Genomic DNA, 27,131 nt, shown 5'->3' on the forward strand with positions numbered 1-27,131 from the left:
AACACAATTTCATATTCTAATTATTTTGCGATTATTTATTGTGCTTTAATTTTGTCAGAGAAATTCTGTCAAAAAATTATAAAAAGTCTAAGGAAATTGGATTTTAAGTGAGCATCGTGTTTTCTGGAGCATCAAAGCTCTACATGAAGACGAAGTTATATCGCTTCCAGTATTTGTCAGGTACCACCATGAACGAACACATAACTAGATTTGATTCTCTAGTTACTGATTTGCTGAATTTGGATGAAAAGATAAATGATATTGATAAAGCGCTGATGAATATGAACATATAATTGTTAGTATGCTGACTGGGAAAGAAACAAGTTCCTTTAAAGAAGTTACTACTGCTTTATATTCTAACGAGATCAGGAAAAATGATAAGTTAGAACATAGGAGTTCGACTGGTGAAGCCCACTATGCCCGGGGTCGTAACAAAAAATACAAGCCAATGTGAAGAGGCATATCCCAGTCAAGAGGCAGAGTAGCAAAAGACTGTCCAAAGCTACAAAAGAAAAAGGGGAAAGCAGGAGCTGAAGCATGTGTTGCTAATAATAGCCGGACATGTGGTACAATTAGATTATTCATTAGCCTGTGCCTCATCGGTGACCTGCAGAGACGACTGGTTGCTGGACTCAAGATGTTCATTCCACGTGTGTTCCAGGAATGAGTGGTTTGTCAATTTTGAAAATATTGACGGCGGAGTTGTCTATCTAACTGACAACCAACCTTGCCAGATAACTGGAGTTGGTTCAGTCTATCTGAAGAACCACGATGGAACAATTGAAATGCTGACAGAGGTTCGGTACATACCAAAATTCGCCAAAAACCTCATTTCAGTGGAAGTTTTGGAATCTAAAGGTCATTCTATCAGCATTCAGAATGAGATTCTTAAAGTGATCTCAGGAGCACTTGTCGTCATGAAAGGTAAAAGAAAAAATAACGATGAGATGACCAAGCTCTGGCATATGAGACTTGGGCATGCAGGTGAAAAGTCCTTGCAGACTCTGGCAAAGTAGGGATTATTAAAGGGTACAAAGACTTGCAAACTTGATTTTTGCAAGCACTGTGTTCTGGGAAAGCAAACGCGGGTGAAGTTTGGAACAACAATCCATAACACTAAAGGCATTATGGATTACATTCACTCAGACGTGTGGGGACTAACCAAAACAGTTTCTTTGAGAGGAAACTATTATTTTATAACGTTTGTTGATGATTTTTCCAGGAGAATATGGGTATATCCAATGCGAACTAAAGACGAAGCTTTCAGCAAATTCCTCGATTGGAAGAGAACGATGGAGAACCAGACCGGGAGGAAGATTAAAGTGCTTCGATCTGACAATGGTACGGAATATCGAAATGACCCTTTTTTCGATATCTGCAAGAAAGAAGGCATCTCCCGACATTTCACAGTATGGAACATGCTACAACAAAATGGGGTGGCCGAACGCATGGACCGAACCTTGCTGGAGAAAGTTCGGTGTATGATGTCTAATGCTAATTTGGGCAAACAATTATGGGCTGAAGCGGTCATATATGCAAGCCATCTGATCAATCAACTACCATCAGCTGCAATTAAAGGCAAAACACCTTTGGAGGTATGGTTTGGCAAACCTGCAAATGATTATGATTCTTTACGTGTGTTTGGATCTATTGCATATTATCATGTAAAAGAATCAAAGCTAGATCCAAGGGCGAGAAAAGCAATCTTCATAGGGATATTATTTGGAGTAAAAGGATATCGCTTATGGTGCCCAGAGATGAAAAAGATGATCTTTAGCAGGGATGTTACTTTCAACGAATTAGAGATGTTGAAGAAAGTAACCAAGCAACAGACAGAGAATACCCCCAGCAGGTAGAGTGTTCTTCCAAGGAGGTGGAGTTCCAGACATCTATGACTAAACTTGTAGATGATCAACCAACCGACGATGATGGTTCTTGTACCGAAGAAGATCCCGGAGAAATAGAGGTTTTAACCCAAGAACCTTAACAGCAACAAGATTTACCAATTGCAGTTAAGAGGCCAAGAAGAGAAATTCAGAAACCTGCTCGATTCCAAAGTATGGTGGCCTATGCACTTCCTGTTATTGAAGAAGGTATACCACAAACTTTTCTTGATGCAGTGCATTGTTCTGAAAAAGAAAAGTGGAAGAAAGCCATGGACGAGAAAATGCATTCCCTTGAAGCAAATCACACATGGAAGCTAGCTGAGCTACCGAAGGGAAAGAAGGCAATTGGTTGCAAGTGGGTCTATACTCAGAAAGAAGGATTTCCCAATTGTAATGACGTCCGCTACAAAACAAGATTGGTAGCCAAAGGCTATGCTCAAAAGAAAGGAATTGATTACAATGAGGTATTTTCTCTTGTTTTAAAACATTCATTTATTCGTATTTTGTTAGCCTTGGTAGCGCAGTACGATTTGGAACTAGTTCCAATGGATGTAAAGACGGCATTCTTACACGGTGATTTGGAGGAGGAAATCTACATGACTCAACTGGAGGGATTTAAAGTTGCTGGGAAAGAAGATTGTGTATGTAAGTTGAACAAATTGTTGTATGGCTTGAAACAATCTCCAAGACAGTGGTACAGACGATTTGATCAATTCATGACCAGCCAGAAGTACACCATGAGCAGTTTCGATCACTGTGTATATTTTTGTATGCGACCTGATGGATCGTTTATTTATCTTCTTCTCTATGTAGATGACATATTAATTGTTTCGAAAGATAGAAGAGAGAGAAGCAGATTGAAGTTCCAACTCAGCAAGGAGTTCGAAATGAAAGATCTCGGTGAAGCAAAGAAGATTCTCGGCATAGAAATAACGAGAGACAGAAAGAGAGGCACATTTTGCTTGACCCAGAAGCAATATTTGAAGAAAGTACTAGAGCGATTTGGCAAGACTGACAAAGCCAAACCTGTAAGTACACCACTTGCCTCTCATTTCAAACTTAGTGCTTCACAGTGTCCAAAAACGAAAGAGGAACGTGATTACATGTCAAAGGTTCCTTATTCAAATACGGTTGGTAGCTTGATGTATGCGATGGTGTGTACGAGGCCTGACATTTCACATGCAGTTGGGATTGTGAGCAGGTATATGCATGATCCAGGCAAAGAACATTGACAAGCCGTGAAATGGATTCTAAGGTATATCTTGAAAACCTTAGATTTTGGATTGATGTTTCAAAGAAATATGATACTGGTCAACATATAGTTGGGTAATGCGATTCAGACTATGTAGGAGATTTGGATAAACGACGATCAACTACTGGTTATGTGTTTACTCTTGCAAACGCACCAGTTAGTTGGAAGTCGACCTTACAGTCTACCGTTGCTCTGTCAACAACAGATGCTGAATACATGGTCATCACTGAGGCTGTTAAGGAGGCAATCTGGTTACAAGGATTACTGGATGACTTGGGAGTCTGTCAAAAACATGTTACAGTGTTTTGTGATAGCCAAAGTGCTATTCACTTAGCAAAGAACCAAGTATATCATGCGAAAACAAAGCATATTGATGTACGGTACCATTTTGTGCGGGAAATAATTGAAGAAGGTGAAGTCAGCGTGCAAAAGATTAAGACCACTGAGAATCCTGCAGATATGTTGACAAAAGGTGTAACGTGTATCAAGTTTGAACATTGTTTGAACTTGATAAATGTTATAAGAGTATGATGTTGGCGTTGAAAAGCGCATTTGGGGGCCCTGCCAAACTTTACTACGGGAGAGTTTTGGATAAGATACTTTGGATGGGATTTGAAGGTCGCAAAGGTGGAAATTTGTTGAAAAGTCAACAATTGCTGGCTCCCAACTAATCCCACATCGGTTGTGAGTTTGGGTAGGAGTAGGATTTTTCCTATAAATTGATCCCACACGCCATTGTTGAAGATCATCCCACAGCACAATTCCCTATTCTAATTGTTTTGTATTTCTTATCTTCTCTCATAATATAAGTTTGGTTGTGGTCCGAGGACGTAGGCAAAATTTTGCCGAATCTCGTTAAATTTGGTGTTGGTTATTTTGCTCTAGTGTGTTGGTTATTTTGCGGTTATTTATTTTGCTTTAATTTTGCTAGAGAAATTCTGTCAAAAATATTATAAAAAGTCTAAGGAAATTGGGTTTTAAGTGAGTCTCGTGTCTCCTCAAATTACCTGGGAATTTTCTTTGGTATTAATTGAGTACGATATTCCGCCGATTGTGTGGGGCTAACCCATTTTATGCAACATAAAACATTTAATTTGAATAATTATTTGATGTGATATAAAAAAAAATTTATGTAATATTTTGAATGCAAAATAAATTTGTACTATAATATAAAAAAAATAATAATTATTTGATATGATATTTTTAGTGGGAAAAAAGAATTTGAATACTATTAAAAACCATAAAACCCATAAAGAACACAACCGGTTTTTTAAAGTAGATTTATAATTATCCAAAAATATATATTTTTTTAAAAAAATATAATATATTAGATACATTTATTGTTTTTTTTATCTTACTTATTTAATTATTTGTATTTCATATAAAAAAAAAGTACTTTTGATCAATATCACTAAACAAATAAACTTTAAATATTTAATAATTATTTAATAGGATTTAAATAAATATAACATTGTAATTATTTAAGTTTATTGTTAATATTTTTTTAATTAAATAATACTTTTTAAACAAATATTAAAGTTGATTGGCTTTTCAATTTCTATTGATACTATGCTTTTAATTTACTCTCATCATCTCAAAATTATAGTATGAGTTGTATAGATTTTAAGGAATATTGATATTATATTGGGAGTAGGTAAAAAGTACGAGTAAAAATTTATTTTGTCCTTGTGAGTGTATTAGGATAAAAAGTAGTGTCAATTGTGTAATAATAATAAAAAAGTAATGGTAGTTTTACAGTAATATGATTATTTATGGAAATGAGACTATTGTTTTTGGAACGGACAAAAATGGTAAACAAAACTATTGTATTGGGACGGAGAAAATATTTTTTTTATTAAATATTACATCATATAAACTAGAATTGGCAAAACTTAACAACAATCAAACACAAATCCAATATGAAGGAATTGAATTTGGGTCAAAAATTTTAACTTGGAATATGTACACTGATCGACACGAACACGACACGATAATAAATTAATCGAATTAAGGTTGAGGCTCTTAACTTGAATCCGACACAACACTATATTTTATTATATATAATTTCATAATTAACTCATATATTAATTTAAATTAAATTCAATTTTTGAATAATATAATTTAATTCATTTATATACATTACACTAAAGTCAACCAAAACTAGTATAACACGACAAAAAAAAAAATTAGTTTTAAAAGAAAATTTCGACTTAATTATATATACGAATTAACACAAATTAATACAAACTCAACACGATAATAAATAAATTAATACGAAACCAATATAATAATAAATGAATCAGATTAAAATTAAATTATTTAACTCATTTAAAATATTCAATCACAATAGACTCAACATCAGCTCTAACAAAAACTTACCCAAAATTTATTTAAATTTTTATTTTTATCTACTTTTTAATAAATAAAGGGTCTAAGTAGTATATATTTTTAAATTTTGTAATTTAATATATATTATATCATAAAAAATTACTACCTCTGTCCCACACATTGTATATGTTACACTATAGATACGGTATTTTAGAAGGGATGTAGTTAATAGATAATTAAGAATGTATCAATGAAAATAATTATCCGATAATATAAATAATTATAAATTAAGATTAAAATAACTAATTAATTTAATTAAAATTTTACAAAAATAAAATTAAAAAGTTTAAAATAAGAATAAAATGTGTAATTATTTTTAAAAAATGGAAAATGACATGTATGAGGGACGAAAAAAACGGCACGTGAACATGGGACGGAGGAAGTATTAATTAAATAAATCAATTTCAATTAAAAAAAAAAAATGCTAACCAAACGCACTCTTACTTATCCACATGACCGCATCCTCCTAAAAACGATCATCTCTCACCGCTCCCACTACGCCTCTCACATTCCGCCATGGCTACCACTGACCTCGACTTTGAGCTCCTCCCCTACCTCCGAGTCTACAAATCAGGCACAATCCAACGTCTTGCCGGAACCGACTCCGATTCCGTCCCTCCGGCCACCGATTCTCACACCGGCGTCCTGTCCAAAGACCTGCTCGCCATAATTCCAGGAACAGAAGTCTACGTACGAATCTACCTCCCCAACCTCGCCGCCGCCGACGGTCGCAAGCTTCCTCTCCTCGTCTACTTCCATGGAGGCTTCTTCATTCTGCACTCGCCGTCTTCGCGCCTCTACCACGACTACCTCAACGCTCTCGCGGCGGAGTCCGGCGCGATTGTAGTTTCCGTACACTACCGCCGCCCGCCGGAGCATCCCCTTCCCGTCGGTTATCAGGACTCCTGGGACGCGCTCCGGTGGGTAGCCGCCCACCGCGGCGGGGACGGCGCAGAGCAAATTCTAAATAACCAGGCCGACTTCCGGCGAGTGTTTCTCGTCGGCGACTGCGCCGGCGGGAACATTGTGCACAACCTTGCGGTGACTGCCGGAAATACGGACGCCGGGCTGGACATGGAGATCCAGGGAATCGTGCTGGTGGATCCGTATTTTAATGGGTCGGATTGGGTCGGGTCATGTACGGCGGGTTTGGAGGAGAGAGTGGCGTTGGAGAGGTTGTGGAGCGTAGTGTGCCCGTCGTGCCCGGATAAGGATGACCCGTGGGTCAACCCGGTGGGGGAAGCGGGTATGGGCGGGTTGGTGGGGCTGGGGTGCTCGAGGGCGCTGGTGTGTGTGGCGGAGAAGGATGTGCTGAAGGATTGGGGATGGGCGTATTTTCAGGGTTTGGGTCGGGTCGGGTGGATGGGTATGGTAGAGATCCATGAAGCTGAGGGAGAGGGGCATTGCTTTCATTTGCATGACTTGAAAGCTGAGAAGGCTAAGGAGAGAATGAGAAGAATGGTTCATTTCATCAATTGGGAAATGTGAAAGATAAGAGTCTGTTTGGTTAAATTACGTTCTATATTATATTTTCAATTTTATTTTAAATATTTTATTAGTTGGGTTGATTTAAAATTTTTTGTTTTTATAATTCTATTTAATAAATAAAAAAATTTATTACAATCAAAACTCATAAATATAATTAAATGGTATTTATTGTGCTGAAATAAAACAGTATTGAAAAGGATAATAAACAAAATTAAAAAATATCTGCAGAGATATTCAACAGGTTTTTCATTTTTATATATGTATTATAATTATATTTATTTTTTATTTTTTGTATTTTATAAAATTTTATTTTCTAAACAATGGTATAAATATTGATATAATTTTATTAATATTTAATTTAAAATAAATAATTTTGATATAAATATAAATATTTTTTATTGAAATTGAAGAAAGTAAATATGACCTAATATCAAATAACAATTGTCCATACATAAGCGGATGTGTGTTTATTTGTGAGTTATGGTTTTAAAAATAGTAAAATTTTGAATTGAAATAATTGTTTAATTTAATATTTTAAATATCAAAATTATATTTCAATATAATACTATAATAAATATTAAATTCAATATTTTTATTTAAAATATTAAAACCAAAACTGAAATATCATGTTAACATATAAAATATTATTATCATTAATTTCAAATTCATTCAGCACATCTCATAAATAGAATTGTCACAATATAAAATCATTACCTTGTTTGCCGTCTATATAAGGACAATAATTGGGATGGTCGGGTGGCGTTGAAACTGAATTTGTAATTGGATCATGGGTTTAAACCATGATAGCTTCAGGTTCACATGCCACATATAGTTCGATTAGTTATACGTTATAAAAATAAAAAAATAAAAAAACAATAGCTTCTCCATAAATTTAATTTATCCATATATATATATATATTTTATTTATATTACATAAAATTTTATTTTATTTTTATAATAATATTCATATTTAATAGTATATTTTATGAAAATATAAATTTTGAAATCTTTAATCATATAAGTATATATTATAGTATTACAAATAAATATTATTAAATCAAACTTTCAACCAAAAATCCAATCATCAGGAGGTTTATTTTTTATTTGATTTAAATAATATTTTTTATACAATTTTTTATAAAATTAAATTTTTTTATTTTTATTTTTTTTGTTAAAAACGACTCATTCTCTCTCTGCAAAATTAAAATTATGAATTCCCACATTTTTCTCTATATATAGAAAAGACAAATCTCTGTTTATAAGCAGCATAATAACAACCTAGATGTGTTACATTATAATGCCTGCATACAATACAATACACTAGAATGTCATAAATTGCATCAAGTAAAAATACAGAAGCAATCAGACAGACATCGAACCATAACTGTGTTTTCCATTATCATCTATGAATTGAATTCTACACATTTTCTTTTTATACACTTTTAACTATTCTACCATTCATTCCCTACATTCCATCGATCGATCAATGAGCTACTGATCCATTAGCTAATACTTCTTCAGGTCTCACTGTCTGTTCCACCACAAAATGGTCGACGATTTTTACGCTGCTCACCGGGTCCTGAAACGGGAGAACCGATCGCCACTTGCTCGGGAATTTTCTTGTGTGGCTGAGATTCTGCGGCAGCTTCGATTCGCCTTCCCAGCTCGGATCCAGCTTCCACTCTTTCGGCACCTGTGGAAAGATTTGTTGGTGAGCAACCATTTTCAAGATTCAGAGAGATGGTGGTCGGATGGATTCTTACCTTGTCGACTGCAAGGGTGAAAACTTCGAGATTTCCTTTGCGGTTGATGTGGAACCGTGTGAACGACTTGTAGTTAGCAATACGGAGCGACGAGAAGGCTTCGTCGAAGTGTATGTGGAGCCAATTGATGCAGATGTAAAGGTAGCTTCCGAAGACCAGCGAAACGACGGGAGTAGAAAAGACCCAGAAGTAGAGGAAGACAGACGCATAGTATATTGCAGCACCGCCTCGGGAAAGTGAATCTATCCCTTTCTTGCAGATGCTCGTTCTGCTCACCGCCATGACCTAAGAATCACAAGCCAGATAAGATGAGAAAGGTTTATAGATCTTTAAAAAAAATCTACATATATAATTATGTATATAATCGGAGGGGCTAACGAGTACATTTCAGTAAATATAAAAAAAAGTGATATTGTGTTTGTACCTCAGGAACGTCGAAAGCAGACATCAGGTACTTGATGCACGCGGGATAGAGGCCGAATGTCCAATGCTCGATACGTTTCCGAAGACCAGTTGGGTCAGGAAAATGCTCGCTCTCCACGGAACGGTACCATTCATACAAAGTGTGGTAGCCTGAACACAAACATAGCTCCAATAACATCAATTCGTATTCGCATATTTTGAAAAATATTTTTGCCAATAATCGTAAACTTTTGAATAGCTAAATCCACCAAACATAACTCAAACAAATGTGACACTATCCACTTTTTACATAAATATAAGAAACTCAACAATGCAATACATATTATACAGTCTTATTGAATTCAAATTTATTTACAGATCCTGTACCTTATTAAATCATTCGATAATTTTTCTTTTTTCAATATTGAATTAGATAAATATTATAAAAACAATTTGATAATACTAATTAAAACAATAACTCAACGTAATATTTGCTCAAAACACTTCCAAAACACACACATACACAAACAAATCAATTCTTCCTGGGAATGAAATAACAGTGAGAATCAAGACAGAAAGGCCAGTCACCTGAAGTTGCCAACAACTTATGTCGGATGCATGTCTCGACACCCAATTCCAAAAGGAGCATAAGAATCAAGGCAGCAGACAAGTGTGCAGAGACGTGGAGAACACCAATAATCACTTTTCTTTTTCGTGACACTTTTGAAGGCACAAAGGTAATAGCGATTATTAACAGAATTAAAGCACCAGCTAAGGAAATGTATGAACGCCCAAACATATAGATGAAGGCATCCCATACTGTCCCAAAGAAATTCTTCAGGTGACCAGAGAAAGTATCATCCTGTAAGATGTGATCTAGCTTGCACTGAAAGAAGAGGAAATATGCTGTTAGTTATTCATCTATCAATGTTTAAGTTCTCCAAGCAATTGAAATAAGAATGATATAACTTCCTTATGTCACAAACTGTAGCGTAAATTACAAATTAGAACACATAATATACCAAATAATCAAAACCACATGTAAAATTGTACTTGTTTTTCAAAATAATCCCTTTTACCTCTCAATAAAGGATTTGCTTTCTTTTTTCCTTCAAAGTTAATATATATATATATTCAGAGTTTATTCAAATTACACTGTTAATTATCAGGGTGATCTTTTTTATTATTTATTTTTTGGTATTGGAGGCTTTTTTAACATTCTTACTTTGCAGAGAAGTAATTCCCAACTTATCACATAATCGAAGCAAAATCATTACCTGCGGAAACATGGAGAAGGCCAAAACAAAATATATGATACCACCTATGAAGTCAAACTGCCAATTTTTCTTCCGAAACTTCAATATATTTCCTAATGCAATCTGTCAACATAAATTGGTTTGATACGACAGCAATTAAATAAAGGTGATAGTATGCTCAAACTGATTGGATGATTAAACAATCAACATACCCTGCTGGAGTCTTCAAAGGATGGATAAGAAGCCTTGCTTTCATAAGATGTCCCGTAATAGCTGTTGAAATTACTAAAGACATGAGTGGGATGTAAGAATGCTCCGCCACAACCATTAACGAGCAGATGTTGCACCAATACAGGTTTCTGTGATGGAATGTATGAATGGCGCATATAATGATGCAAGTCTCCAGCCATTCGTAGCTTACATCTCCCTCTTAAATGATCACGTATCAGGTGTGTTACATTCTTCCCAGTTGAGTCATTCCAGTACCAATCAAGAAGCCAGTTAGGTTCGTGGGTCATGATGATCACAGAATCATGTTCACGCACCTAGAAATGCAAAGGGAAAAGACGAGTCAGAATAAGCATATGGTAAATTCTGCAAACTAACAAGACAATGCTGCTGCCACTGAAGTAAGCCACATCAAAGACATGCCAATGTCTGTAAATTAAACAGTGGGCACCCTTGAATTCATTTATGGAAAACACAAAAGAACAATTCAAACTAGAGAACTATCTGCCAACTATTCTGAGGCTTGTGCTATCACGTCATCAGACACTTTCTATAATATTTATAATCACCGAAATCTAGTCCAACCACTTGGGTCAATATTGGCAAAGACTTTATCCCATTGCAGAAACACAGCATGAGTGACATTTCTTTTCTTTTCTCTTTTTTTTGCATGAGTGACACATTGAATACATTCAATGACGAGGAATGAGATTGCACAGCCTATGGTGCTGCAGCTTACTACTCTCTAAGTGCATGAACTCTATTTCTGGAATCCAATTTGTTTAATTATTTGCAAGGCAAGTTCTGCTTCCCTTGTTCACAGTATCAATGAAATGAGGACAGGTTCTCCTGAAGCGTATGATAAAGCATTCTCGGCTTACAAATATTAAGCAACTATCACATAGCATTTCTCTTTCCACAGAGAACTCTCCAACTCTAATAAGCAGAAGGTGACCCAGCAAAATAGCCAATACAAACTTATATGTTCACATGATTTGTATCCTCTGAATCTCTGATGCAAGCAACCTCACATCATAATGGGAAATAAAAGTTATCAAGACTAGATAGAGGAGGCGAGGGCATCACATCTACTGGCAATACTTCAGAGACAGTACAATGGCCCACTAAACTTCTGGCCATATCATAAGAGAACAAAATTCTGGGTCATTCAATATCTGGGTATTGTTAATAAAAAAAGGTTACCATACAACAACCTCTCAAACTTTAAAGTTTTTGCAATCCCCCCAGATGAAAAAAAGTCAAAACATGCATTGATCAATCAATAAAATATTTATGAAAAAAAATATAATCAGCAAAAATTTATGAAAAAGTTAAAACATGAATTGAGTGACCCAGTAACAAGAATTTATGAAAAAACATATAATCAAAGGCAATAAGATATTTACCTTATCTTTTATCAGTTCAGAGAAAAACTTGAACTGGTATACATCAATATCACAATGGAGTGCAAGGTCAAGGCCAAAGACCCACCATCCCTTTGGTAGCTGAAGTGCGAAATAACTTTTCTTTTGGGGCATAAACCAGCCTCCGAGCCAGCTCTTGTGACAAATGTAGCGCATAAATGTCTGAAGCCCATCAAACCAATCTGCAAACCAATAGCGATGCTAAACCATATTAAAAATTATACAAACAGCACAGAAGACTAAAAAATTCAAATGATGAAAGCCATGGTTAATAATAAATATATGCAGCCAGTGGTGCAATAAGGTATCAAAGTTAGGCATTAGTAAATTTTCATATGGAGAGCGAAACTAACCATGATTTCCAGGTATGACAAAGCATTGAGGTCCATCATACTTCTTGAGTTCTGATATCCCAGGAGGCAATTCTGGTTTATTTACAGCTATGTGCTCCTCTTTATACCAGATAGGAGGCTGAAGAGCATGCTCAAATGGGCGGAAAAGACGCTTCTCGTATGTAAATGAAGAGGGATTGGGGTACCTGAACAACAATAAGAATTCAGTTGTAGAAGCATGACTTAAGAGTTTGACTCCAGCATGCCAGACAACAGGACTACTAAAAAGAAAATTGACTACTAAAAGAAAACAAGTCATTTTCACAGAAAACACAAACTGCTGTGTTATGATAAAAAGTTCCATTTACCATTAGACCGGAAGACTTCAGATCATTCCTGTTATATGCAGTAAAACTAGTTATCTAAATGGTAAATTGCATATCACCACTGTGAAATAAGACTGGATTTGAAAAAAACAAAGACAAAAATAAGTGTCTGTGCCGCAAGGTAAATTGAACTATAAAAGAAAGATTTTGGTTTTCTTTGGTGTTCTTTATCCACATGAAGATATTTAGAAATGATATTTTGTAATTACCCACATGTACATAGAAAAAAAAATATCTAGTGAAAGATGTTTTGCATTTCTGAAGAAAATGGTAACTAACCAACCACTTATCACAATAGCTATTCAGTTGTTTAAAAAATAGGCTAGCAATCCTTGGGGTTAGCAATTATACACAATAATATATAAATGAGATAGCAAGTGCACCTCAAACTATTTGAGCGTGCAAAATTCCTAATTTTAGTAATCCTAATGGTAATAAAAGAAAGGATTGACATGATTTAATAGAATAAGAGAACTGAGTAATTCATCATTCCAATTTTTTGAACTCAGAATATGCTCCTTGGTAGAATATTAAAATTGACTAATAAAATTGCATAGAACATACATTGAAGGTACTATTAAATCTAGCTGCCAAAAGTGGGGGCTGAAAACAAGACTGATATCAATTTAAATAGAAAAAATATAACCTCATTGACTTATCTCAGAAAACAAAGAATCCAGCATTTATCTAACGCTAAGTGGTAAGCAAGAAACTATCAATAAGAAGAAACGCTAGGATCATTGGGTGTATTTGGTTGGGAGTTTGAATTTTGAGTTTGAGTTTTGAATAGTAAAAAAATTGAATTTGAATAGTAGTATGGTGTGATATAAATGTGTTAATGTGATGTTTTGAATGTAAAATTGATTTTTAGTATAGTAGAAAAAATAAAAATTGGTATTTGATATGATGTTTTCGAAAAAAAATTTAGTGAATAATAAGTTTCTGCCAAAATCTTTGAACCAAACACACCCTATTGATCTAAGCAAGTAATAGAAATGGAAACCAATAGATACATAATATATATTTATATATACGTTTGTGTGTGTGTGCGTGAAATTTAGCATGCTTGGTATGCATCATAAGGGGTGTCAACAATATGTGGTAAAAACCATTCTATTATGCCACACATTTGATGGTCAATCCACACCACTAATTGTTTAGACAACTTCCATTGACTTTAGAAAGATAATGAAACACCTAAAAGAATAAAAAAAGTTAATTAGAAGTGGGTGAACTTACGCAAGGTCACCACCAATAAGGAGCAAGTTTGCACGCGGCAGCACAATAAAAGAATCATTATTCCGAACCCTGATTGAGGGCTGAGCAAGAAGCCTTGCCACACTATATGAAGAATTGCCACCGTCACCTGTATCAGCCATGAAATCAAACCATAGTTCATCTTCTCCGCTAAATTGATCATACAGAAGATCCTCTTGCTTAGCTCCATCCTCAACTCTGCTCATTGCAGCCTGTGTGTAATATTTAAAACAAAGACAAATGAGTAATTCCACAGAATTTTTTCAGTAAAAAAAATGAAATAGTATAAAAGGAAAATGTCACCTCCCCAACCCTTAAACACCAACAAAATCAAACAAGCTGCATACTAACAACTACAAAAACAAGAGCAAATACCAGACACACTGGCATACCTGCATCATGCGCATGTCAAACCGGCCAACAAACACAGTTACGGAGACCAGCAGATCAAAAACTGTCTTAAACAAATCAGCTGATGTCCTATACATCATATAATTGAAATCAGTATAATGATGAAGGTGGATACATTGATAAGGACGGAGATAGATTGAGAGAGAGAGAGAGAGACATACCCAGAATACCAAGGAACCATATCCAAAAAATCAGGCTTCATTTGCTTCTTTTTCTTCTTCTCAACTTCTTTTTGTGCCACAGGGTGAGTAAGAGCCCATCTGTTCATTGTTAGATGCCAATGTAAAAAGAAGATTAATCAACATAAATGGTCAAAGCATATGAAAGCTCCAAATATAAATCAGAAAGATAAAAACCAAAGTAAATAAATAAATAAATACAATGAGCATATAAAAAAAAGAAAGGGAAAGGCAAATAAAAGGTCAAAACTCCTTTTTGTAATCATTTCTTCCTTACATGTTATTACAAAGGAATCAACACACACACAAAAGCATTAAACACACAAACATGTCTCAGGATGAACCTTAGAGGACCATAAACTAGAGGCAAATAAGTTAATATTCAAAACTATATACATGTATATATACATCAGAGCAAATCATAAGTTAACTCTCACCCTGTTGATCGTTCAACCACATAGTTAGCCATGTAGAGGCCTATGAAAGTGGCCCACAAGGAATATATAGGCGAAATTTCAGCTGGAGATTCCACACACGAGCCTCCACTACAAGCCTGTAGAATATACACACCACCAACAGACAGAAGTGTCAAACATCACTGTATTCACAAATAAAGCACAGCAAAAACAAGAATATAAAGCCTTACTTCACCATAAATGACCCATTTTGATAAAAATGGATAATCATTAGCTGACCCAACAGGAGCAAACCAAGATGAGCAAACTTGATCTTTAAACTCATTTATACGAACAAATTTTGTAAGCCATGAATTCCTCTCTTCCTTGTTCCACAGTGTAAACCAAGCTGAGAATCTCCTTTCAAATGACTTTTCTCTTGTAATTGCACGATTGCCACAGTGGCTATAAAATACACAACACGCTATACTTATAACCTACACAATAATAGCAGCAGAAATAAGAACCAAGAACAATGCATTTTATACAGGATAATTTTCAGAACTTACAGCACAATTTTGAAGTATTGTTAGAATTGCAGGCCTCCGTCCAGCCACACGAGCAACAAGGCCAATATACCAGAGGCCAATAAATACAATATGGAATACAAGGAGAAACAAAATTGAGGACACATAGATAGTCAGAAACAAAGAAAGATTCATCCTCATATCAACTCCCATCGATTGAAAACTTGGAAGATGATATAACGCGGCCACCAATATCCAGGCAATGTACCTGAATTTGAAAAGAGACACAATTTTTAACTCATTAACCTAATTAACAAGGGCATTCAAGTATTATATTGAGGAAAAAGTGAAAAAGATAATCTACCAGCGACTGAAGTTTGAATAACTTGGTTTGATTGTTTTGCCTATAAATGGAGAAGAAAAGAAATAGAAGAATCCAAGCAAACCGCCATATATTGACCACCATTTTATATTGCTGTCTAACTTCTGAATGAGAGTATGCATATTATCTGATGATATGAAAAATAGGCAGCCTATAAAGACCGCAATGACGGCATGCCGAGAATGCTGATGTGGATAAGGGTACGTGTGAGTGAAAATCGTTCTGACTGTTTCCATATTCAGAGTATCCAGTAAACCAACAGGTTGCTTATCAGATCCCATCATCCTCCTGAAATACTTGCCCTAATTTTCTGAAATTGTGTAGGAAGCACCTTCACAACTAACACCAGCTACTGATTCCTGCAAAAACAAGTTTCCATTAAACATGACCAACCACAAATTAAAAAGTTTCGCATCTTTACTCATACATTCTTTATTTTTATCCAGCCATTGGGTTATCTAAACCTATGACAATCATGGCTAATTCAGGCTTATCCCAAAGTATACAGCAGAGTCTAAAGGCCTCTTCCACATCGTTTAACAACCACATTGAGGGTCTAAGTCACGACTTCGTGACGCAGCTGGCAGTTAGTGGGTTTTAGATCTTTACTATGTAGGGTGTATGAAGAAGCTCCATTCATATGGAATATGAAGGTAAAAGATTCACAAAATTATCATCGACTATGCTATCATAATTTTTAACATATTGGCTAAAAGACAAGATCCTCATAAAAATGATAAATCCCGTAGAATATAATAATGAAAGTAATTACGGAAAATTCCCAATTAAAATGCCGAGGATTTGCACAAGAAAGAGCTGATAATAATACGGGAGACAAAACTAAACCAGAGATTATAAATTCTGGAAAAGGAAACTACGCGTACGCAAAAGTATAAATACAAAGATTCAAAAAACTACACAGAAACTTTCTAGAACTACCAAATTATTCAATCAATTGAAAAAATCAAGAAGGCAAGAAGCCAAATGAAGCCAAATAGGTTTTGCAACACCGAATCCGTATTTCTCAAACCTAAATTCGCATTCGATTCTTGAACCCCACAATCAATTCCTCTCGCATCGCATTAACACCCAAGATTGGAGACAACAAAAAAATAAGAGCCGATAGAGAAAGGAGAAAGCGCACCTTGATTACAGAGAGATGTGCGAGAGAAGGGAAGCCGACGAGCAGGCTGGGCGCATGCCCATTTATAATCAATCAATCAATCCGTTGGTCGTTGCTTATTGTGGACGAATGCAAAGTGGTGAAGAAATTGAAATGAAGAGGAGGAGCACGGTTTGGAGAATGTGAGCAAGGAACCTTTTTCGACCATGGAACAGCATATTCCCTCTGGCTCCTCTACTCTGACCAAGGCCCACTACCGCCCGCCCGCCCATATACGACTTTTTTCACGTTTCTTGGTACATACACAACCAAACCAAACCCGGGTTTCTCTCTCTAGTTTTTTTAATGATTACCATTTAGCAGCAAAGCAAACTGCAAATGATCAGATGGTGGCGTGGCGAAACAGAACATGGGGTTCTCAAAATATTGCGGGTGGCCTTTTCTTTTTGTTTCGTTTTTTTGGTGATTGTGTAATTTCTTTTTCTCCCAACGATGAACACGTTTCTTGTTCAGCAAAAGGATCATGTGCACTGCACGCTCCTCAATGAATCTTAGGATATGTTTTTATAGTTTTGGATATATATTTAAATTTTCATAAATATTTTCTTGTATCTTACTCATACCCATGCTAATTTTAAGATTTATATATATATATATGTAATGTACGTAATTGGAAAACTTCTAAAAATGTAACGGTTTTTATATATTTTTTTTTTTTTGGAATTTTAGTTTTGAATGGTAAAAATTAAAATAATTGTTTGATGAGACATCATATTTTGAATATAAAATTAAATTTTAATATAATATAATAAATAAAAAATAAATATTTAATTTAATATTTTTTTTAAAAAAATTATTAAAATAATAAAATCAAAATCAAAATTCACAAGTAATCCATCTAATAAGCCACACTTGCTACATGAATGTCTCTGTTTGGTAGAAATGATCATTCACTTTAAGAAATATAAAAAAGATTATAACAAATTGAATGAATCGATTTGAATGATATTGTATATTACGAATGAAAAATAATAAATAAATTAATTATGAAAAATCATGAAAGAAAAAAATCAATGAAGTAAAAATTAGTGACTAAATATTGTCATATTTAATTGATAATTTTTTAATAATAATAATTTTGATATGAATATTATGGAATCAAAATAATGTATTTTAAAATAAATTATAAAAAATAAATAGTAAAAAATCCAAAAAATAAAAAATATATAATTAGATATACAAATTTCATTTTTCTGCAAATGCAGAAATTGAAATTATGAATATTTGGACCGCAAATGCTATGTTTATTTGGATTGCAAATACTTGAACAATATAAATAAAGAGGATGGAGTTCCTTTTATACCCAAAAAAAAAAAAGTCATCATGGGTTGTGTTTGTATGAGAATTTGAATTTTGAATTGAGATTTAAATGGTAAAAAAAGTCAACAATTTGATATTTTGAATATAAAATTAATTTTTAAAATAATATAAAAAATAAAAAAGATGTTTGATTTCAAACTTAGAAAAATAGTAGAATTTTGATAAAATCCTATAGCCGAACACACGGCATATATACTATCCTAGAACCTAGAACCTACTCTAATGCACAACCTTCTCTATGTACAACGGTAAATCTACCATCTCGGGACCCTCCGATGTCCCATGGTGACAACTCTCTCCCACTTAACCTCGTCTTCATCAAGGTCTCATCACGCCTCATGTGGGTTCCAAATTGCCCCATCTTTCGCTTGGCACATTACCTTGTGTTGGCTAAGGGTGTTTTTAAGTCTAATGATGGGATAAATATGTGATTAAAATGAATAAAATAATTTTGAAAATTTTGAAAAAAAATGTCATGTATGTAGGTTCGATTATTATTTTCGAAACATTTTTTTTTTCATTTTAACAATTTAGGACATTATGAGTACTTCGAGCATTATTTTTACCATTCGGCGCCAAAAAAAAGCACATGACAGTGTTCGCCTTCGCGCATGGGCTGCGTATACGTAGACGTTGCCGTTGCTAGTGTATAGTAGCCTGTGTAATCGTTAGACAGGTGATGTGAAATTATCTTTTTGAAAAATATATATATCTAATTTTTTTTTTCTTTTTTTTTAAAAAATTTCAATTTAGCATCCATTGGACCAAATTGAAATAATAAAGAAAAAGCTTAGAACGAATTGTTTTTCCGGCTCCAGAGGTCAAAATTAAGCCGGAGTACACATAATATTCTAAATTACGAAAGTGAAAAAAATAAAATAATTACACGTCACCTGTCTGACAGACAATTAAGCGGACGACAACACAACAACGGCTCCACGTATGCTCCAGCCATGTCACGAAGGCGCACGTGACGGTCACATGTGTTTTTTCGACTGGAGTATACATAATGTCCTAAGTTGCGAAAGTAAAAAAACATATATATATATATATTTGAAAATGATAATTAAAACTACATTTGAGATATTTTTTGCAATTTTCCAAATAATTTCAACCATACAAAATAGCCCCAAGGAGAATAAGATAACAAATAATAAGTTCCCAACTCACCTACAATCTGAATCTCATTCAGCTTGACTGTTTACAGATAAAGATATGTCCAATCTATCCCCTTTTTTTGTGAAATAAAATGGAGTGAGCTATACACATTTGAAATGCACATTAAGTTGTTTTCATCCTGGCTGTTAGAAGAGAATAATTACAGGAAGATCCCAATTTTCGAAGGTAAAAAAACAATAAAAATACAGCAGTATCATAACTTTACCTTGATCCCAAAACCTCTGGCTGCACCCAAGTCTTTGCTGGTTAAAGGTACAAGATGACAACCCTTCTTGAGTCGTATCTCAAGATGGAAACTGCATACAATGGATAAATTAGCAAATAATATTTGAATTGAAATTTGAAGTATTTTGTTAAGATAAAGAGCATGAGTGATGCTTGAGTTACCAGTTTCCTGCTTCTTTCTAGATCCAATTTCTTCTTCAGCACAATCCGCGCCAAATTTCGTTTGCCTTCACTATTCAGTCCATAGATGACTTTCCGGAAGTTAATTGTACTGGGAATAATGCCATTGTTCAGCATTTCAGAAATGAGTTTGAATGCTTCTTCAGAGTTGCCTACTCTACTAAGGCAGTGAATGAACATAGAGTAAGTCTTAAAATCGGGAGCCGGGCCATTTTGCTTCAGGTGATGGAAAAGACTCCAAGCATCGCTAACCCGTCCCAGTCTCACATATCCGCAAATCAGAGCTGAATAAGTGACTATGCTAGGTTCACAATCATGTTTCTTCATTTCCTCTAAAGTTTGGTGAGCTCTATCAATCTCCTTCGCCTTAAGAAAGTAAATTATCAAAGATGTGTATACATGAACTGTCGGATTAATTCCCACCTGTTTCATACTCTTGATCTTTGCCAATGCCTCTTCCAGTTGTCCCCTACGCAATAATCCATGAATCAAGCTACCATATGTGTACTGGTCCAGGATATTCTTTTCCGAACCAATTTCATCCATCAAGGCTAAAGCATCCTCCAATCTCCCTGCCCGGGAAAGGGCCCTGAAGTACAAGGAGTAAGATAAAGGGACTGAAAAACCAAACTTATACAAAGATTCAATACAGGTTCTTGCTTCTGACAGTTCATTGACCTCGCATAAACAGCAAATATAAGTTTCAATCAATTCTTTACCAGGCACAAAGCCAGATCTAACCATTTCATGATACAGCTGGATTGCATCACGAGCTTTCCTACCTTTCTTTCCACAAAGAGAAGTGATCAAAGACTTGTAGGTGCTTTTAGATGGTTTGCAACCACTGAGTTTCATCTCTTTGAAACTCTTCAAAGCAATATCTGTCAGCCCGATACGACCATACTGTTGTATCATAATTGTCCATGTATCAGATGTTATTAAGCAGCCTCTTTTTTTCATCTCATGAAAGAGGCATCTCATTTCCTTAAAGTTTTTCCCTTGACCGGCAATTTTAATGGCTGCATGGTATGATTTTTCAGCGTGGCAATAACCTGATTGCTTCCCGACCCATGAGAAAAACTTTAAGGCAGTGCCTATGTTAGGGCCACTATTCTGCAATATTCCTACCACAAGTTCAGGCGTAAACTGGATTTTAAGTTTCCCCAATCTCTCTTGAATAATGGACCAATCACTTAAGGATGATAAAATTTGGCAAACTTGTTGTACACTAGTATCAATATTGATTCCTGCACCAGATTCCGGGAAGTGGTCTAGCCTCCTTTCCTGTGATGATCGATTTTGTTCTGGTTCTCCTACCAGTTCCACTTGATTTGCTCGAACAGAATTAAGTTCCTCTTTACCTCTTGGATGAGAGGTAAAACCTCTCTGTATTCCCAATATTACATTCATCTTCTCCAAATCTCCTTTCCTTTCTAGGTAAGAAAGAACCTGCCTAAGGACATCATCTCGAATATCTAATTCACAAATCAAGTCACTCAAAACCTTGTCAATCTCTTCTGCTTTGGAAGCTTTACAGAGTTCCTTTATGAAAATTATATATGATTTACGAGTTGGCTTAAATCCCTTTTCATACATGCTCTTGAACACTTTAGATGCTTCCGAAAGGCGATTTTGCTGAACATAAGCAATCGCAACAGCAGTTATTGCCACACTATCCAATTGAATCCCCTTTTCGAGAACCTCATTGTACAGCTCCACGCCTTTCTGGAATTCCTTATTCCAGAAAAAGTGTTGCATCAAATTTGTGTAGGTAGAGATCGGGACATTTCCTAACTTTTTCGCAGCAGCAAAAAGATTAAATGCCTCAGTCACTTCATTTCTTCTCAAATAAGCGCTTATAAGAATTCCATAAATATTTGGATTGAACTCATTTCTTCTCTTCATTATTTCAAGAATTTCCATGGCATCTGTAATTCTATCTTTGGTACAGAGCCCTTTCACCAATGTTTCAAAAATTCCGGCATCAAGTACTACATTCTTATTCTTCATATCCTGTATTAATTCTAAGGATTCTTTTATTCTCCCTGCAATGCAAAAACTCTGTAGCATCAAACCATAAATCTGAGGTTCAGGAATCTCAGAAAGTCTCACCATGTTTTCACCAACCAAATGAACACCAGCAGCAGCATTCCCAGACGCCACACACTTGAGCAACTGTTTATATAAGCCAGCATCTAATTTCACTTCCTTAAGTACCATATCCTTGTAGAATTCCAAGGCTAGGTCGGGTTTTCGAGCATTACAAAGTGCACGCAGCATTGTTCTGTAGGCAGTCGAATCAGGTTCAACACCAGCTCTCTTCATTTCCTCAAACACCAACAAGGCTTTCCCGATGTGATTTGCTTTCCCATAATGAGATAAAAGAATAGTCCATGTCTTAGCATCTCTCTCACACGACGATTTCTTCATTTCCTCAGCCAAATTCTCTACCAAACTGATATCTTTCTCTTCCCCAGCTATACTTATCATCACATTAAAGGTGTTGGTTGTGTGATTAAATCCTTTACTGTGTTTCACCCAATTGAAAAACTTTAAAGCCAAATGAGGAACTTTGAAACACCTCTTCAGCACCTTCTCGACTACCTCCTCATTGCAGTTGAAATCACAAGTGGCAAACCTGTCCTCCATTGAAACGACGGCGTTTTCACTCCTAACAATCTCAGTCACCTTATGAACTACTGGGCTAACATCTTCCACTTCAATCTCATCCAAAATCCCTTCCCCCGGTGCACCTCCCATCTTTATATCGTCTGTTTTCTCCTCGGCATTTCTACAAACACTTTGCCCCTGGAACGACGATGACTCCCCGCGCCCCGCATCTCTTCTCAACTGCCTTTCTTTGAACTCCGACAACCGATCCGAAGCATTTGTATCAACCTCAATCGCATCAGTGCCCAATATACCAAGGATTTCATCCAAGAGAGGGCCAAAGCCTTTTGATTCTCTGGAGTTAGTCAAGTCAGAATTTTCATCAGCTCTTCTGGAAGTTTGAACTGATCTTGACGACACAACTGAAGACCCAACTAATTGAAATTTTCCAGGCGAGAAACTACGCCAATTTGGTATATCATTGCAAGGATTTGATTTCAAAAATCCACCTTTGAACAGGTGCTTCATGGAGGTCTGACGTGAAAATCATTCTAAAGTTCTTCACACTAGAAATAATATAAATATAGTGGGCTTAATTAAAATATTTGATAAAGAGTGGGTAAATATGATAATAATTTAAAGTATAAGCCCTTGTGGTGAAACTATAAAATCACGAGAAAAATCTCAAATTCCCTTCTCAGTTTTCCATACGTCATTCCCGATTTGCTTCTTCCGAGATCACTGCCGCTCGGAGAATTCGGAAGCGACTTCGAAGGAATAACGCTATTCGGAGGTGTAATGGTATGTTCTCGAAACGTGTTTTTGATTTGAAGTTTACTTCTTTTTTTTTTTTTCTTTTTTTTTTTTTCTGTGCACCGTTTGGTTTTGATTTTATGGTTATGTTAAAGTAGGAGTATGTTTAAAGCGTTGTGGATTAATTTGATGTTTCTCAAGTCAGTTGGTTGAGAAAAGATGGAATCAATAGTGAACAAGTATCGGCAGAAATTCAGGAGAGTGAAGGGGGAGATGTGCCGATGGGAAGAGCTTCAATCGAGGCTGATATCCCAATTTGGTAACGCCTCTTCTATCATCCAGAGGTTGCAGGTTTTTCTGAATCATATCGCTTCCTCTGTACGTATGTTTTCGATTTTCCTTTTTCCTGAAATTTTTTCTGTCAATTTGATGTTTAGATTATTCAAGATGGAAAGAATTATGGGGCTTTAAAGTGCGTTGAAGGAATAGAAGATGCGGTGCTGGCAAGGCAAATGGAGTCTCTGCAGCATATCTTGATCTCCATGGGGCAGACTATGTAGTATCTTTTTTCCCTTTCGTTGCCTTTACATTTTATCTTGTGTTGTACTGTTCTTGTTTTTCTTGCTCAGAAATTGATTACTTTTAAATCATTGATGAAGCTTTGTGTTACTTTTAACAGGATATTGACAATTAACTTCGATTTTGTAAAATAATAGATTACATATTGTTTCCCGTCTCCTTCGTAAATATCAGTTCTGTAAAGCATGCTTCTTTCAGTGCTTTTATGGTGCCATTACTGTCTCCTGATGTTCAATTGTAACTCAATTTTGTTTCTGCTAATTGAAAGTATCCGAGTCTTGCGAATTTTGTGAAACAGTAAATTAGGCTGGCTCTTTTTTTTTTTTTTTAATGACTTCTTCTGTCTATGTTGCTGCCTGTAATCCCTAGCCAAGTTTAAACACATTTTGAGAAAAAATGGAAGGAATAATTAATAAATATTTATCATTTTAAACAATAAATTAGGCTGGCTCTTTGACTTATGGAATGTTGTCGGTGGTGAAAGTGTAGTGGAAAGTGATCTGTTTTCTTTTCTTTTGTATCAATCATTCTGCCCAGGGAAGAATTTCGTTTGGTTGTCTCATCCCTTCAGAAGATAGTTCGTGACAGCAGGCAGCTTGTGGGAGCTTCATCTTCCAAATCAAATTCAAAACAACTGAAGCAGCGGGTTGGTGTAAAACCAACACTCTCAGAATGTTTAGACGGACTTAGGCTCCTCGAAGAAATGCATCAAGCAGAGTAATGTCTGAAAATCAGTAAAATGCCTTTTTCTTTCACATATGCCATGTTGGGTTGGGTGGCCAAAATGAAAAGAGTGGTGTACTAGTTGTTTATCCTTTACTTTATGAAGCAAGTTTTTATGTTTTTTGTCCTACGAGAAATTTGCATGACTAGATATAATCATATAAAACTACAGTCGAAGTTATTGTTTCTACTTTGATTAATAAAAAATCACATGCTTTAGTTCGTTTGATCAGCTCTTTTAGTTTCTCTAAGCTATTTTTGTTATTATTCCTAGTTTGATATCAAACAATCATGTTTGTTTAGGATGTGTTTAGTTGGTTTTTTTTTTTTTTTTGAATAGTGATTTGAATACAATGATTTGTGAGAAAAAATTATTTAATTTTATAGGGAACCGTAAGGGTTGAATAGTAAAAAAGGTGAAAATAATTACCAAGTAAACAAGTCTTAGTTTGTATGTGTTTGGTGACTCTCCAATTTTAACTTTTTAAGGCACTTGGCTTACACTATGTTTCTATCTTCTTTAAATTAGATTATAGTTACCGAATAATGAGTATGATGGTAACTTTATCTCTACCTTCTTTAAATTAGATTATACTCTTATTCATATACACATATATATATATATACACATTAAAAACAATAATAAACATATTATATTTATTGTTGTTCTTGTTTATTTCTTCTTTCCATCAGAAAATCCTTAGACCAAGTGATGCATGAGATTTTGCCTTTCTTTTTCCCTAAAGTGTTACTTTCGTCGCTAATGGGAAATGGCTTTCAAATTCCTAGAACCAACATATTGTTAATGCTTAACTGCAGGTATCATCTTAAATTATCCGTGATCTCAGCACTTCCTGATCTTGCATTGAAACCGAGGTACGCAAGGCTTTTCTTAGCACCATCTTCCATAACTAACACCAGTTGTTCAAACTTCTATTGAAAATTCATCATTTGCATTTCATTATATATGAATACGTCATGAATAGCAAGTTATTCAAGTGGTTTTAGTTAACACATGATTATTTATTCATATCCTCTTTAAATGGCTTTACTTTGTTCCAGTGCAACGGGCGATTTAGGTGCACTTCAGCAACTCTTGATTGATCAACCTAATATTCCCCAAGAGGAAGGTAAATTCAATTTTTATTCAAACAGAAAACTCATATCGTGGTTTTGTATGTAGTAACAATAATTACCAAAACAGATATTCAATATAAACACACAATCCAGTTAAGAAATGCCAATTTTCAAAATGCCTCATCGCTAAGAAGCATGCTCGGGTTTTTAGGTTTCTTCAAAGCTTTTCCATGACAATTCTCTAAATGGTAGCTGTCAAAAGCTTTAGCTAGAATGACCATGTCAAAAAAAAATGCTTGCCATTTTAATACTCTCTCGCACACATGTATCTTGTGCAGTGCAATTTGTGTACGGCATTATATTTGCTGAAGAGATCTCGTGAGATGCTGCTCTAGACTATCCATCCATTCCTCATCAAGACGGGTGTGCGGTCATTGCAGAAGCCCGACACTGATGCTTAAAGATCTCCCTTCTGTCCGTCGTCGTCGGAGCAAATTCGGGTGTGGTTTTAGTTTGCTTTGGGTTTTGAACTGTGAAAGGGATCTCTCCTCTCCTGTTTTTCTTGACAGGTCGGTAAGTAAATTTACTAACTTTTGCATCAGAATGCGACTCTTAAGATGAAATGATGGATGCATTAATTTGATAGTATGATGATTCAATTTTAGACATCTTGAATGATATTTTAATGCATGAGAAAGTTTCAAAGTTTTGCCCTTTGGGTCAGTCTTTTTTTCTTTTTTTTTTTTTTCTTCTTAATTTTTATTTCCAAGTATTTGATGCGTTGGTGTGAAAACAAAATAATAAGATTATTATATATGTTCAATGAAAACTTATTTTGTGTAGAGACAAGTAAATGATTAACATCCAGTAAGGTTAATTTTGATATTGTGTATTTATTGAAAAATGGGTACTTGGGTTTGTTTGGTTGTCGACTTTTATTTTATTAATTTATATTTTTGTGCATGGGTAAACTGTTTTTTTAGTCCCCGTAATTGGATCCCTTATCATTTTAGTTAGTCTTGTAAGTGGAGGTTGTCGCAAACTAGTCCCGTAAGTGAAAAATATTCGTTGTTTCAATCCTCCGGCGCCGGAGATGCCCGCGTGGCTCGCCAACGTGTCCGTCAGGTGTCCTGCCAGGTCAGCGACACCTGGAGGATACGTAGATTTTTTTTTTTTTCATTTTTTTTCAATTGGCCTCCGGCGAGCCACGCGGATATCTCCGACGTCGGAGGACTAAAAAAGCAAAAAAATTTCACTGACTAATTTGCGATATGCTGCTCCACTCAGAGGATTAAAATGATAAGGGAGTTTAGTTACCGGAATAAAAAAACAGTTTACCTTTTTGT

The 27,131-nt window shown here is 35.2% G+C and overlaps 4 protein-coding genes across 11 annotated transcripts; 2 read left to right on the forward strand and 2 right to left on the reverse strand.

Moving 5' to 3' along the window:
* Positions 1-5,949: 5,949 nt before the first annotated feature.
* LOC127257039 (probable carboxylesterase 2) lies at positions 5,950-7,076 on the forward strand. The gene has a single exon (XM_051283301.1). It carries the CDS (start codon positions 6,043-6,045, stop codon positions 7,012-7,014), a length of 972 nt encoding a protein of 323 aa, XP_051139258.1. The 5' UTR covers positions 5,950-6,042; the 3' UTR covers positions 7,015-7,076.
* Positions 7,077-8,389: 1,313 nt separating this feature from the next.
* On the reverse strand, positions 8,390-17,450 carry LOC127257038 (uncharacterized). The gene is made up of 16 exons (XM_051283300.1): positions 17,101-17,450; positions 15,939-16,315; positions 15,617-15,842; positions 15,299-15,544; positions 15,090-15,205; positions 14,635-14,733; positions 14,455-14,542; positions 14,045-14,274; positions 12,441-12,625; positions 12,070-12,269; positions 10,648-10,980; positions 10,457-10,558; positions 9,768-10,065; positions 9,202-9,350; positions 8,778-9,062; positions 8,390-8,707 (listed from the first exon to the last, which is right to left on the reverse strand). The coding sequence occupies exons 2-16, from the start codon at positions 16,238-16,240 to the stop codon at positions 8,498-8,500; spliced, it is 3,069 nt and encodes a 1,022-aa protein (XP_051139257.1). The 5' UTR covers positions 16,241-16,315; positions 17,101-17,450; the 3' UTR covers positions 8,390-8,497.
* A 1,228-nt stretch (positions 17,451-18,678) lies between these two features.
* Positions 18,679-23,276, reverse strand: LOC127257135 (putative pentatricopeptide repeat-containing protein At5g06400, mitochondrial). Of its 5 annotated transcripts, XR_007839944.1 has the most exons (4): positions 20,026-23,276; positions 19,844-19,934; positions 19,353-19,454; positions 18,918-19,116 (listed from the first exon to the last, which is right to left on the reverse strand). XR_007839944.1 is itself a non-coding variant. In XM_051283462.1 (2 exons), the coding sequence occupies exons 1-2, from the start codon at positions 23,179-23,181 to the stop codon at positions 19,923-19,925; spliced, it is 3,168 nt and encodes a 1,055-aa protein (XP_051139419.1). In that variant the 5' UTR covers positions 23,182-23,276; the 3' UTR covers positions 19,540-19,922. The 5 variants fall into 5 exon arrangements, 1 of the variants encoding a protein (XP_051139419.1); XR_007839945.1 differs by lacking the exons at positions 18,918-19,116; positions 19,353-19,454 and adding an exon at positions 18,679-18,867; XR_007839943.1 differs by having other exon boundaries at positions 18,915-19,454.
* Positions 23,277-23,314: 38 nt separating this feature from the next.
* LOC127257136 (uncharacterized protein At5g43822) lies at positions 23,315-26,494 on the forward strand. Of its 4 annotated transcripts, none has more exons than XM_051283463.1 (7): positions 23,315-23,454; positions 23,612-23,757; positions 23,844-23,962; positions 24,523-24,702; positions 25,528-25,584; positions 25,771-25,838; positions 26,124-26,494. In XM_051283463.1, exons 2-7 carry the CDS (start codon positions 23,626-23,628, stop codon positions 26,165-26,167), a joined length of 600 nt encoding a protein of 199 aa, XP_051139420.1. In that variant the 5' UTR covers positions 23,315-23,454; positions 23,612-23,625; the 3' UTR covers positions 26,168-26,494. The 4 variants fall into 4 exon arrangements, with proteins under 4 accessions (XP_051139420.1, XP_051139421.1, XP_051139422.1 ...); XM_051283464.1 differs by having other exon boundaries at positions 23,330-23,454; positions 23,562-23,757; XM_051283465.1 differs by having other exon boundaries at positions 23,330-23,454; positions 23,565-23,757.
* Positions 26,495-27,131: the final 637 nt, after the last annotated feature.

Source organism: Andrographis paniculata, unplaced genomic scaffold, assembly GCF_009805555.1.
Source record: "Andrographis paniculata isolate CXL003 unplaced genomic scaffold, ASM980555v1 Contig57END, whole genome shotgun sequence".
Taxonomy (NCBI): Eukaryota; Viridiplantae; Streptophyta; class Magnoliopsida; order Lamiales; family Acanthaceae; genus Andrographis; species Andrographis paniculata.

Excerpts from the sequence above, each read along its gene's own strand:
- LOC127257039 (XM_051283301.1), top strand. The coding sequence starts at position 6,043 with ATGGCTACCACTGACCTCGACTTTGAGCTCCTCCCCTACCTCCGAGTC.
- LOC127257135 (XM_051283462.1), bottom strand. The coding sequence starts at position 23,181 with ATGAAGCACCTGTTCAAAGGTGGATTTTTGAAATCAAATCCTTGCAAT.
- LOC127257038 (XM_051283300.1), bottom strand. The coding sequence starts at position 16,240 with ATGATGGGATCTGATAAGCAACCTGTTGGTTTACTGGATACTCTGAAT. Across the intron at positions 12,626-14,044 it reads CTTATTGGTGGTGACCTTGC|GTACCCCAATCCCTCTTCAT; the intron begins GTAAGTTCACCC and ends ATTGTTGTTCAG. Across the intron at positions 12,270-12,440 it reads TGTCATACCTGGAAATCATG|ATTGGTTTGATGGGCTTCAG; the intron begins GTTAGTTTCGCT and ends ATTGGTTTGCAG.
- LOC127257136 (XM_051283463.1), top strand. The coding sequence starts at position 23,626 with ATGGAATCAATAGTGAACAAGTATCGGCAGAAATTCAGGAGAGTGAAG. Across the intron at positions 25,585-25,770 it reads GATCTTGCATTGAAACCGAG|TGCAACGGGCGATTTAGGTG; the intron begins GTACGCAAGGCT and ends ACTTTGTTCCAG. Across the intron at positions 25,839-26,123 it reads TAATATTCCCCAAGAGGAAG|TGCAATTTGTGTACGGCATT; the intron begins GTAAATTCAATT and ends TATCTTGTGCAG.